At 39.2% G+C, this 12,176-nt stretch overlaps 2 protein-coding genes and 1 long non-coding RNA gene across 4 annotated transcripts in view; 2 read left to right on the forward strand and 1 right to left on the reverse strand.

Annotated features, from left to right (window-relative positions):
* obscna (obscurin, cytoskeletal calmodulin and titin-interacting RhoGEF a) overlaps positions 1 to 3,390 on the forward strand; it is a gene marked incomplete in the record, with an annotated part of 52,438 nt that extends 49,048 nt beyond the window's left edge. Inside the window, 5 exon segments of the mRNA XM_014000450.1 lie at positions 171 to 394; positions 506 to 520; positions 774 to 870; positions 2,143 to 2,292; positions 2,374 to 3,390. Coding sequence (XP_013855904.1) covers positions 171 to 394; positions 506 to 520; positions 774 to 870; positions 2,143 to 2,292; positions 2,374 to 2,554 — 667 coding nt within the window.
* A 464-nt stretch (positions 3,391 to 3,854) lies between these two features.
* Positions 3,855 to 10,880, reverse strand: guk1b (guanylate kinase 1b). 2 transcript variants are annotated; one of them, XM_014000480.1, is made up of 8 exons: positions 10,750 to 10,880; positions 10,551 to 10,592; positions 7,912 to 8,037; positions 5,152 to 5,248; positions 4,430 to 4,568; positions 4,250 to 4,334; positions 4,069 to 4,154; positions 3,855 to 3,981 (listed from the first exon to the last, which is right to left on the reverse strand). In XM_014000480.1, the coding sequence occupies exons 1-8, from the start codon at positions 10,859 to 10,861 to the stop codon at positions 3,952 to 3,954; spliced, it is 717 nt and encodes a 238-aa protein (XP_013855934.1). In that variant the 5' UTR covers positions 10,862 to 10,880; the 3' UTR covers positions 3,855 to 3,951. The 2 variants fall into 2 exon arrangements, with proteins under 2 accessions (XP_013855934.1, XP_013855939.1); XM_014000485.1 differs by lacking the exon at positions 7,912 to 8,037 and having other exon boundaries at positions 10,750 to 10,865.
* Positions 10,809 to 11,897, forward strand: LOC106511747 (uncharacterized). Its single transcript, XR_001309553.1, has 3 exons — positions 10,809 to 10,886; positions 11,023 to 11,126; positions 11,860 to 11,897. It is a non-coding gene; the product is annotated as an uncharacterized LOC106511747 (long non-coding RNA).
* Positions 11,898 to 12,176: the final 279 nt, after the last annotated feature.

Below are 12,176 nucleotides of genomic sequence, written 5' to 3' on the forward strand. Positions count from 1 at the left end.
ATATATATATACATACAGCATTTTCTTGACAACTGAAGGTAACATAGTTACTTGATTGTGGTACAGAATTTAACTATGTGGCTGGAAAATACATTATACCCCCGCTTTAAATCACATCATGTTGCAGAGCTGCTGTTGAGTTGAAAAAACCTGTCTGTGTTTGCCTTCAGAGATCTGTATTCAGAGATTCACGTCACAGAGCTGCTGCTGCAGATTGTGAGYGCCGTGGACTATCTTCACAGCCGTCGGATTATCCACCTGGACCTGAAGTCGGACAACATGCTGGTGGATGACTGCAACCGCCTGAAGATTGTCGACTTTGGCTCAGCTCAATCCTTCGTACCCGGACAGCCTCTCAACATCGAGCACATCCACGGCCTCTCGGACAGCAAAGGTAGCATTATTTTCTCTACGTTGTGCAAGAACGTGGAGCGTTGCTTGGCAAATGATAGACTGTAGGTGATTTTAATATATTTAACCTTTGACTGTTATGGCCTTCCAACAGACTGTTGCAGGAAAGGTACAGTTTCTTTAAGGATGGATGAACTGATTGATGGATGGAAATAACTGAGCCTAACTTCATCCTCATCTACGATGATCCTATCATAACCTAGCAAACCCAAGTCCATTTTTCTTATCATTTATTTTCACCCATTTTGAATTTTACCCATGTTTTTAAAAGAAAGATTCAAGAAAGTTAGTGATGAAGACAATAAATAATAATAAACACAAGCATTTTGTGGATGACACACTGGTTTTGTTTGTTTTGTCAGTTTATATTGTCCTTCCTAAAGCTCCGGAGATCCTGGAGGGTCAGGGAGTCGGGCCTGAGACTGACATTTGGGCTATTGGAGTTCTGTCTTTCATCATGTACGTATAAAGAAAAGAAGTAGTGAAGTTGGTTCATGCGCAGTACAAAATAATTGCTCTTGTTAGAACGCCAGGTCATTCCCCTTATCCTTTTGAAGGAAATTTTGTAACTGATTAATTGAATATTATATGCAGTATTGTATTTTATACTTTCTGATCAAGGTTGAAACAGACAAAGAGTTGGTGTGTGTTTTATCATGTGTTCTTTGTTTTAGCCTAAACAAAAGTGAGTACGTTCTATGTTTGATGTAAAAGGTAACACCTCCAGGGGTGTAACCAAGAAGAGAAATACATCATAAGGTCCGTTCATTATTATAGGAAAAAGAAGTTGTTAGTTTTGGAGTCTCTGCTCAGATTCAGCCTGCTGGGATGTTTTGGTTGTGTTTTTAGCTCAAGGTCTTACGCTGAGGCCTGTGCTGAGTGTTGTACTATGAACCTGATTGGAGTCAGAAGATTGAGAATAAAGTTTTGAGAAGAAATCCAGTGGATTCCTGCATTTATTAAGACATGCCATTTTGAACAACACAATTTTTTTCTACACTTTAGTCAGGAAAGTGTAGCCACCTGGCCAACGTCAAAAACAAGTCCATATTTGGTCTAGAAAATTAGATGGAGCGCTCCCAGATAGTACTCCCAAAAGTTGACCATAACAGGTGTGTTGTTGCCTAGAAATATGTGATTATCAAAAAGAACATGTCTGCATGTAGATTTTGGGGGGAAACAGTCTTGTGGGATTGTTGGGAATGAACATAGAGGGTTTGCCAAAAAGCTGGAGCGACCTGGGAGAAATGTTTTCTAATGACTGTGCACGGGTCGATTGCATGAGAAAATATGCATGTATTCTGGCAAACACACGATGTGCTAAAAGAGTATAAAAACTGAAAGACCCTGAAAAGATGGGGTTTGTCTCTTCTGTCTCTGAACTGTGAGTTCACCTTAATAAACCCTTATGCTGCTTGCTGGTTGTCAACCTTTTGACTCATTTTTCTTGTTGAACAAGTGGCATCTTTAAGAAGTCTTTTGCCTCAACAATTGGCGCCCAGTGTGGGGCTTGATCTTACTAGTCTGCTGAGCTAGACTGGCTACACTTTCATGACTAAAGGATGAGAGAAATGACCTGGCGCTCTAAAAAATGTAGTACTGCATATGAACCAACTCCCACTTCAGAGGAAAATTTTATTGTATGAAAGTTTTACTCAAGATTGTTTAAGAGCTGCACTAATTAGCTTATTTTATTTTTTATTTATTTATTTTTATCTTTGACATCACTAGGTTGAGCGCTGACAGTCCATTTCATTCAGACCTCAGCTGGGAGCAAGACAAAAATATAAAAAAAGGGAAGATCCAGTTTGGACGGTGTTACCCYGGTCTGTCAGAGGGAGCATTAAACTTCATGAAGAGCAGCCTGAACAACAAATCCTGGTCAGTGTCTCTATGTGAAACTAATCAGGCATGATTTATATATTTTAAGACAAAAATTTATTTTATTGTGAACTTTTGTAGGGGGAGACCCACAGCGGCCGAGTGTCTCCAGAACCCATGGGTGCGCGCTCATCGTGGCCCACTCAAATCCAGATACTCCAAAGTGTGTTTCTCCACAGATAAGCTCAAAGTTTACCTCCAGCAGAAAGAGGAAAAACGAGATCAAGTGCGCACAAAGATTCAGGGTCCGTTCTTTCAGTGAAGCTACGATGCCAAAAAAATAAACTTTTTGAAAGTAAATTTACAGCCTTACAATATTTAGTTTRCCTTTTTCTGGTGCGCTAGAGCCAGAACTGCTTCATGAAGTCTTTATGTTTCCTGATTCAAAACATGCAATGTGTCTTAATAAGATTCTGTGTGTACTTCTATAAAAGGATGTTTTTATTTTTTTTCATGGCTAGAGCTGGTGAATTGCACWGAAATGCATGGGTTGTGAAATTTAGATGTTGCCATCTCTGCTGCACAAGTTTGGGTTTAAAGCTAAAATGTTTTCTTTAATATTCTGGAAAGTATAAAAAATACAGAAATGTATCAACTCTTTACGAAATCACCCATTTGTTTGCAAATTTGAAGATTTTCCTTGATGCTTCAGTTGTTCTGAGTGACAGTATATTTAATTTCTAAACTGACTCGGGCTAAAGAGTAATGAACAAAATAACATCTAACTTGTAGATTGGTCCTTGCATGACATTATGGCAGAATCTGTGCCTTTTTGTTACTTTTTACTGCATTTGTTAGGATCTGTGCCTTTTGTTATTTTTGTATTTGGTTCTGTTTTTAGTTTTTTCTGTTTAGTCTGTTAGTTTTGTTCTTGTTTCTGCCCCACCCTGTTCCCGTTCTGCTTCTGTGTGCAGGTGTTTTCATTTCAGCCAATTAGTCTGATCCTTTATGTACTGCTGTTTGCCTGTTTGAAGTAAGGCTGTTCTGATTCTCTKTTCTTAGTCTGTAGGTTTTAGTTTCTGTTTTATAGGTTGCTGCCATGACAGCTTTATGTTGTCTATAGTCGGCAAATAAATTTTAGTTTTGTTTAACTCCTCACCTCTGTCTGCATTGTGCCTAAAAACAATCCAACTGCACATTTTTGGGGAAATAGTTCAATTCTAGCTGGACTAATGAACTAGTGTTTAAACAGGACTTAAAACAAAGGACTGTTGTAATCTTAAACAACTCTTACTGCAAAAGATTCATTGTAGTTTATGTGATACAGGGTTTAGAAATTACGTTGTTTTTATTTAACATTGTGAGCAAAGTGGCAGTACTGAGAGTACTAAAAAGTATTGAATCATGGTGTTTGATTTTTCCTCATGTGACATCCTGTCCCAACAGATTAAACATATTAAATTTATTTATTTATGGCTAAATTTGATTAAATTGATGAAAATTGCCTGCCTTTTTACTTAAAACATWATTGACCCCAGACTTTCTCATTATCCTTTCTAAATCTGTTCAAAACTACTTGACTTCAAAAGAGAACTATAGGGAGAAAACAAAAGACAACAATCTTGTTTTTGTATGTGATTTTATTTCAGATGGATTCTTGTCAATATCCAGTTTTATTCAACCAGAGTCACACGTAGCAAAAAAAGTAGTTTTATCTTATTACTTGGTGTCTTGAACCTTTTGAATTTCCTGTGAAGAAGAAAAAAGATTTAAATTTGTAAAATATACTTAAAAACGACACCTTTTTTTAAAAAAAAAACAATAATAATTACATACTTCATTGAGGATTGCTTTCAGCTCCTCGTAGGCTTTCTCCAAATCATCATTGATGATAACAATGTCAAACACTCCAGGCTCTTTACCTAGCAAACAAACAAACAAAAAAAGAAAAGAAAATCATCTTATTTGTTTTTTTAAATCTTGGTTCTACTTTAATCTAAACTGTAGAGAAACATACTGAGCTCCATATCGATGCGTGCAGCCTCCAGACGTTTCTGTAAACTCTCCTCTGTTTCTGTCTGCCTGTCTCTCAGACGTTTTTCCTGATAAAGRCAACAGAATGTGAGATTTCTCTTCTGTTAATCAAATCCTGAGCAGGAAAAGATGAAACTAATAGTATTAAATGTGACATATTTACCAGGATCTCCATGGATGGAGGCTGGATGGAGATGTAGATAGGGTTCAGGTCTGTCTTTTTAATCCGCCTCACCCCCTGAATGTCCACATCAAGGATGCAGATCAGGTTCTTGGCACGTACGTCTTCCACAGCAGCCTTGCTAACATTTTAAAAAAAGGGGGTACAGGAGGTAATAAAGAAATGTTAAATATAATTCAATATTACTTTGTGTAATTTTATCTTTTTTTTATTTTTTAAAGCCACTTCAGTAGAAAGCAGAACTGAATTTAGTTTCTTCATCATCRGTGACTTTTTTTAAAAGAAGCAAAAGAAAGAGAAGAAAAGGTGAATATTTTTTATTTATTATCATCATATTTTAAATGAAGCAGCTGAAAAACGGATCTGCATTGATTYGAGCTGCTTGAATTCAGAGAGCGTTATCTTCGGAGTAAGGAGGAGAGATTAAACGTGACTCCAGAGATGCTAAGCTGTTGTGTTGCTCTTTTTGACTTACAGGTTAAAGCTCCATCTGTCACCAGGTCAACATACATACATACATTCCTGTAATCCTTGTTAGAAAACTGAAGGGCATGTCCTATAAGGCTTTGGTCCTGTAATCTTTTATATTACTTTCAAGAGCGCCATCATTTTATTATTTTTATTTTAAAACAGCTGATCAATTGAAATATGCCTACAGTAGCTGATTGTTATCATTAATTGGATTTTATAGTTTTGTTTTTTACCTTGTTCCATACAAGTTGCCAGAAAACTCAGCATTCTCAATGAATTCTCCTTCATCGATGCTCTCCTGCATGACCTCTCTTGTTGTGAAGTGGTAGTCTGAAAGATGCAAAATGATTTTAGCTCTACAAGAAAAAAACTTAAACAAAATCTGATTMTTTTTAACTAGGATATCTGGAGCTATGAGCAGTCAGTATTTTACCTGCAGTAGACATTCAGACAATCTCAATTTGAAGGTATGAGTGAAAGTAATTGCTCATCTACAGCGGGTAAAATAAGTATTGAACACATCAACATTTTTCTCAGTAAATATATTACTAGAGGTGCTAATGACACGAAATTTTCACCAGATGTCGGTAACAACCCAAGTGATCCATACATACAAAGAAATCAAACCATAAATGTCCAGAAATGAAGTTATTTGTAATAATGTGGAATGGCACAGGGRAAARGTATTGAACAYRCTTWCTGAAATTTATYTAATACTTTGTACWAAAGCCTTTGTTGTCAATGACAGCTTCAAGACGCCTCCTGTATGGAGAAACTAGTGGCATGCATTGCTCAGGTGTGATTTTGGCCCATTCTTCCACACAAACAGTCTTCAAATCTTGAAGGTTTCGTGGACCTCTTCTATGAACTCTGATCTTTAGTTCTTTCCATAGATTTTCTGTTGGATTCAGGTCAGGTGATTGGCTGGGCCATTCCAGCAGCTTTAGTTTCTTTCTCTGAAACCAACTGAGAGTTTCCTTGGCTTTGTGTTTGGGCTCATTGTCTTGCTGAAATGTCCAGCCACGTTTCATCTTCATCATCCTGGTAGATGGAAGCAGATTTTTATCAAGAATGTCTCTGTACATTTTTCCACTCATCCTTCCTTCAATTATTTGAAGTTTGCCAGTACCATATGCTGAAAAACAGCCCCACACCATGATGTTCCCACCTCCAAACTTCACTGTTGGTATGGTGTTWTTGGGCTGATGTGCAGTGCCATTTGACCTCCAAACATGATGTGTATTCTGGCATCCAAACAGTTCRATGTTGGTCTCATCTGACCAGACTATATTCTCCCAGTATTACACAGGCTTGTTTAAATGTTGTGCAGCAAACTTTAAAGGAGCTTCAACATGCTGTTTCTTCAGCAGTGGAGTCTTGCGTGATGAGCGTGCATACAGGCCATGGTGGTTCAGTGCATTACTTATTGTTTTCTTTGAAACAATCGTACCTGCTAATTCCAGGTCTTTCTGAAGCTCTCCACAAGTGGTCCTTGGCTCTTGGACAACTCTTCTGATAATTCTTTTCACTCCTCTGTCAGAAATCTTGTGAGGAGCACCTGGTCGTGGTCGGTTTATGGTGAAATAATGTTCTTTCCACTTCTGAATTATGACCCCAACAGTGCTCACTGGAACCTTCAGAAGTTTAGACATTCTTCTGTAACCGATGCCATCATTATGCTTTGCAACAATAAGGTTGTGAAGGTCTTGAGAGAGCTCTTTACTTTTACCCATCATCAGATGGTTCTTGTGTGATACCTGGCCATCATTTGGGACTGAACCAGCTGATATTAACTTGCACTGACAAGGGGCAGGCTTGTTTTCTAATTACTGAGAGAGTTCAGCTGGTGTCTTGGCTTTCCATGCCTTTTTACACCTCCCTTTCTTCATGTGTTCAATACTTTTTCCCTGTGCCWTTCCACATTATTACAAATAACTTCATTTCTGGACATTTATGGTTTGATTTCTTTGTATGTATGGATCACTTGGTTATTACCGACATCTGGTGAAAATTTCATGTCATTAGCACCTCTAGTAATATATTTATTGAGAAAAATGGTGACGTGTTCAATACTTATTTTACCCGCTGTATTTGGAGCCTATTCTGGATTTTAGACATCAAAAACAATTCAAATCTTAAAAATTTTATATGAAAGTGACAAATTCTATCTTAAATAGTTTAACTGAGTACTCTTAACCATGTTCCAAAAGTCTTTAATGTAAAATAAAGATGTGTAAATTTTTACAGTAGAGGACTGCTTAAATCTACATGGTCCCAGACTGTTAGGATTTAGCTTTACTCTTCCATGACAACTTTTCAAATTGTCAACACTCTAATCTTTATCTACTGCAGGTAAGATATTGACAGCTTATAACTTATTTGCAGATAAAAATTATTTTTCCTGTATGATTTAGTTTTAATAGATGCCATTCAAAATTTACTGAAAGCATTATTATGGTCATACCCAAACTAAATTTTTAGAAGCAAAGACATTACTACCTAAATCACTAATGGACAATCAGTAGCATGACAACATGAAGGAATCTGGTTCAGACTAAAATAACAATTTGAGAGGAAACTACGAACTGAGTGAAAAGATCAAAAATATTTTTAAAAAATGGGCAGGGTGTGTTTTAAAATAGCCCAAACAGGGCAAAATTCTTTATGTAGGGTTAATACACAAGTTAAAATTTGTTTAGTTCAGTAAAAAAAAAAAGAAAAGGGAAGGGAAGTAACAGAAGGGTTTCAAATGACCACACAAATAGGAGCTGAAACAAACATGGGTTACTGGAAAAAGGAATCACTAAAGAGGCATCTCAGGGGGATATTTTCAAAAGCTTTTTACTCCAAAGTGTGGACTGTCTAATTCCAATTTCTAAATTTAGTGTGCATTTTTCAATTTATTAATGTTTTGGTCTGTTAATCCAATGATAATGCCCCGGACAATGAAAGTAACCCCCACTCCTCTGCTAACAGCTGTGATCAAGAATCACCTTTGTCTGTGGTTTCTGATTCATTTGGACATGACAATGGGGTTGACTTTTTTAAGTCTTCAGAGGAAAGAACGTCTGCTACAGGCAGTAAAGTAGCCCCCAGAAGCATAGGGAGTTTGTTCAGTCCTACGAAGAGAGAGCAAAAAAGGCACAGAAAGAGATATATCCCTTTTTTAAAAGACGGGAATAAAACAAAATGACAAAACCATTTGAGTAGTTCACTCAGGAGTAAGAAGAGTGACTTTCTTTGTGGACTGGGCAGTTACTGTTTGTGTCAATGAGTGAAACACTCATTGACAAAAAAAACTTTAGGCACCTAGATGGAGAAGTAAGAAGGAACTAGGCAAATAGATCACATCTCTTTTGCTTGAAGACCTTGGCCTGGAGACAGACTAACATGCGAGTTTTGGTCTGTGTGGGGGAAACCGGAGTACCTGGAGAAAACCCACACAAGTACAAAAATGTGCAAACTCCACATTTATAGGCCCTGGGTCAAAACCAGGGGTCAAACCCAGGACCTTCTTGATGTGAGGCAACAGAGCTAACCACAGATCCTGGATAACATAGTAGGCTGTGTGGACACACTGCTGGTTTCATGTCAGTCTTTCAAGCCTGGATACAAGTGGCAATTGCAGAATGAAGTCATAGTCATTGCATCCTGTCCTACAACCAATWCGCCTGGCTCTCAAGATTCCAAAGATTCACTCTAAGTTGGAGTTAAGGTCTGAGCTGATCCCAAGCATGTTTTTTGGAGAAGATCAGGCTGGCCACAGGAGGACTTCAACATGTGGACAGGTGCCATCTTGAAGTAAGACTGTACCAGGGAACCACTGAAGCAGATACAGTGCACTAACAATTGTGCAATCATGGTGCCCTTAATGTCTGTCTTTACTGTTCCCCTCAACATGATGCCAGAAGTAATGCTGGTGTGTAACTCTATAACTTTAGCAGGATTAGCCTTTTCTCCTCAACACCACCATATGTTCATGCGATGGTCATCCAAGGTAAAGCAGACTCGAGTAATCTCTGACTTATCAAAAACCAGTTTCTCCCAGTTATAGCAAAACTCTAAATGCAGCCATTCCTGCTCTTGTGTATACGGGAGCCTGCACACAAGGAAACTGGTAGTCTTAATATTGGTTGGCCTGGTACAAACCAGCCCCTTGTTCTACACTTTGCTTCGTATAGAGGGTCTGGACTCTCAGCTGTTAAGAAACGATTGCTTGCCAGAGGCGTGGACTCTGTTGAAGTTGTAAATGATTGGATCTGATTTCACCCAATTGTTAACTTTGATCATGACATCTGCAGTGCGTCAACGTGACTGTGAAGGAAGCTACGCCAAGAAGCTAATTGGAAATTGCCTGTGCTGAAAACAACCACCCCCTACTGGGAAGAGAGAAGTACCCAGCCAAAGGAGATGGCTGTAAATGAGAGCTGCAGGCGTTACGAGACAAATTTTATTTGGAAGCCTTGTCATCGTGGACTGAATGGCTTCATTTACTTCCACCACTGCCGTTGCTAAACTACAGGCAGACTACAATTCTAAAACAGCAAGGAAAATCAACGTCATTGTTCACAACTCCTCCTTTAGGTTGCTGATTGGCCAGGTTAAAATTCTACCAGAGAAATCCATGTCAATGGGAGAAAGCCCAGACGGAGCAGAGGAAGATTATAATCAAGCAGTTTTACATAGGAAGGCAATGGCCAGGCTAAATACTAGTCATCAATGACCCAGAGTTCAATACCTTGGTCTGGATGTAGGTACAGATGTCACATGGCAGTGGTGTCCTGCAAGGGCTCAGGGGCTGGTGTCCTGCATGTTTTAGGAGCTGCCCTGGTTCAACACAGCCAAACCTAAGTTGTGCTTGATTAGTAGGCCTCCGCAGACCTTGATGGCATACTGAGCAGGCCTACCAATAAAGCTACTACTTAGGTTCAGCTGTGTTGAACCAGGGAAGCTCCTAAAACATGCAGGACACCAGCCCTTGAGGACAGACTTTGGACACCACTGTCACATGGTATTGTAATGCTTGAAACATGACATGTGGCCGTCTTGTGTAGCCAGAACATTTAGGACTTGTAGGTGCCCTTACGTTCTCGTTGGTTTGGACATCAGACCACTATGAGACACACTATGACACCTGTAGATCCAACAAGACAGGTAGTTGCAACAAACTACCACCCAACCTCATGCAAGTTCACAAAGCAACCACGGTTGGTCTGGTAGTGCTGTCTAATATGTCTACTGAGCATCCTCTGTGTCTGCTAATCTTCACTCAGTGTTTTGACTGACTATCGGATGTTCTGGCAACTGCCTGATAACACTATTGCTCCACTTGTGAAGCCACCATGTCGTCTCTCTGGTGTCTGTTCAAGTGGTGCCGGCTCCTTGCTAATTGAATCATTTATACATTCATCATTGGTCAGCATGTGGACAAAATTCTGTCCAATCCTTCCAGGTGCTTAACAGTTTTTTTTATATTACTGAGGGTAATTTATCACACTTATGCAGGTTTAAATCCAACTCCATGCCTCTGGTATGTTGTGTCACAGAGCAAGGTGATCCTAATAAAGCATTAAGGTGCTAAAACATCACCCACTTTGCCACCAATAAGCCAAGTCTTGTGCCAGTACTGTACCTTTGCCGTCCTGCTCTCCTGGCCGAGGGTTCCTTGTCGTGTCTGAGAAAAGGATGTCATCATTAAAAAGCAGACAAGACCATCCAAGGTGTAAAACAAACATCTGCTTTCCTGAGCTGAATTAAACATTGTGTCTTATTTCCTCCTCAGGTGAGGACGATGTTATGGAAGCTAATCACTAAGTGGCGCACAAACATACGTGACACGCTGAATCCAAAGACTCCCTCGTGATCCTTCATCAGCCTCTTGAGCAGAGTGCTCTTCCCGGCTCCAGAGGGGCCGCTCAGCACCACAGGCCTCGGTCCTGACATTGTTCTGAGACACAGAAGGAAAAAGGTCAGAACTGAACCAGAAATGGATGAAAATCAAATTGTTTGTCACAGAAAAGTACCATGGCTTTGTCAGCCACTTCTGGTATCATTTACAGACGTCTAGTTTTAGCAAAACACCTTTTTTATGTCTATCCCTGCAGTGCTGGAGCTCATCTATCCTGTTAGCTGGCCTGAGGTGAAGTAAGGTTAATCCTTTCATCCACAACACCGTCAGRAGGTGGCATCCCAGCATTCCACATAGACGGTAAAAACACAACAAGCTACTGCTTCTAAAATACCACAATTTTTACGTCCACKAATTTGTTACTGAAAACTGCCCCTTTTATAWTTATTTATTTTTTCAACAAAAAACTACACTTTGGGTTTAGAGTTAGAAACCCCATTAATGAAGTCACGATGGGTCASTCAGAAGGATGAATTAAATCTGGACTGGGCAGCACATGGGGTCTGGGCAGGTGGTCCGTTAACCTGCTGTTTCTCAGACATTTAAACAATTAAACCAGCATCTCTATTTGTCAGTAACAATGTAATTACTCCTGAGCCTCAGAAACTAACATTTAYGGGGTTTGGGTGAAAGGGTGTTCTGAACTGTTATTTCATTGTGGTACAATGACAATAAWGGTTTATTCAGTTCAATTAAATTTATTAGTTACAGACGCCTGAATATTTAGTTTGTTCTGGTAGGAATATTGTGAGTTTCTAAAAGTAGAATGTGTTATGGAACCAACWTCCAGTTTCTGTCCGTGAGGCTGACACTGTGTACTTTTAAAGCTAGACTGAARACTTTCCTTTTTKATAAATCATATAGTTAGACTTAGGTTTCCTGAATTATTCTTCATTTCTGCTGCTACAGACTTAGACTGCTGGAGCACAAACTGACCACATTTCCTCACTCTGCTGTTGTCTTTAGTCTCTCTTCTTTACATGTTTATTGTRATTATTTCTATCAATAATGTGTTTTTTTGTCTCTCTTCCAGAAGAAAATACACCTGGAACTGTCCTTCTGTGTTTGCCTGTGTCTCTTTCCTGAGCCCAAACCCAGTTGGTCGAGGCAGATGGCCGCCTGTCCCTGAGCCTGGTTCTGCTGGAGGTTTCTTCTTGTTAAAAGGGAGGTTTTCCTCTCCACTGTCACCAATGTGCTGCTCAGGATGGGAGACTGTGAGGAAGTGAAGATTCAACACAATCCGCTGGCTTTATTAGACTTGTTTATTTTAGTACAGTGCCCTGAGACAATTGTTGTGATTTGGTGTTTTATGAATAAACTGAATTGAACAGATTTTATATATATATATAT

Source organism: Austrofundulus limnaeus, unplaced genomic scaffold (assembly GCF_001266775.1).
Source record: "Austrofundulus limnaeus strain Quisiro unplaced genomic scaffold, Austrofundulus_limnaeus-1.0 Scaffold8, whole genome shotgun sequence".
Lineage (NCBI taxonomy): Eukaryota > Metazoa > Chordata > Actinopteri > Cyprinodontiformes > Rivulidae > Austrofundulus > Austrofundulus limnaeus.

Excerpts from the sequence above, each read along its gene's own strand:
- guk1b (XM_014000480.1), bottom strand. The coding sequence starts at position 10,861 with ATGTCAGGACCGAGGCCTGTGGTGCTGAGCGGCCCCTCTGGAGCCGGG. Across the intron at positions 4,569-5,151 it reads GGCAACTTGTATGGAACAAG|CAAGGCTGCTGTGGAAGACG; the intron begins GTAAAAAACAAA and ends TTAAAATGTTAG. Across the intron at positions 3,982-4,068 it reads TGAAAGCAATCCTCAATGAA|GAAATTCAAAAGGTTCAAGA; the intron begins GTATGTAATTAT and ends TCTTCTTCACAG.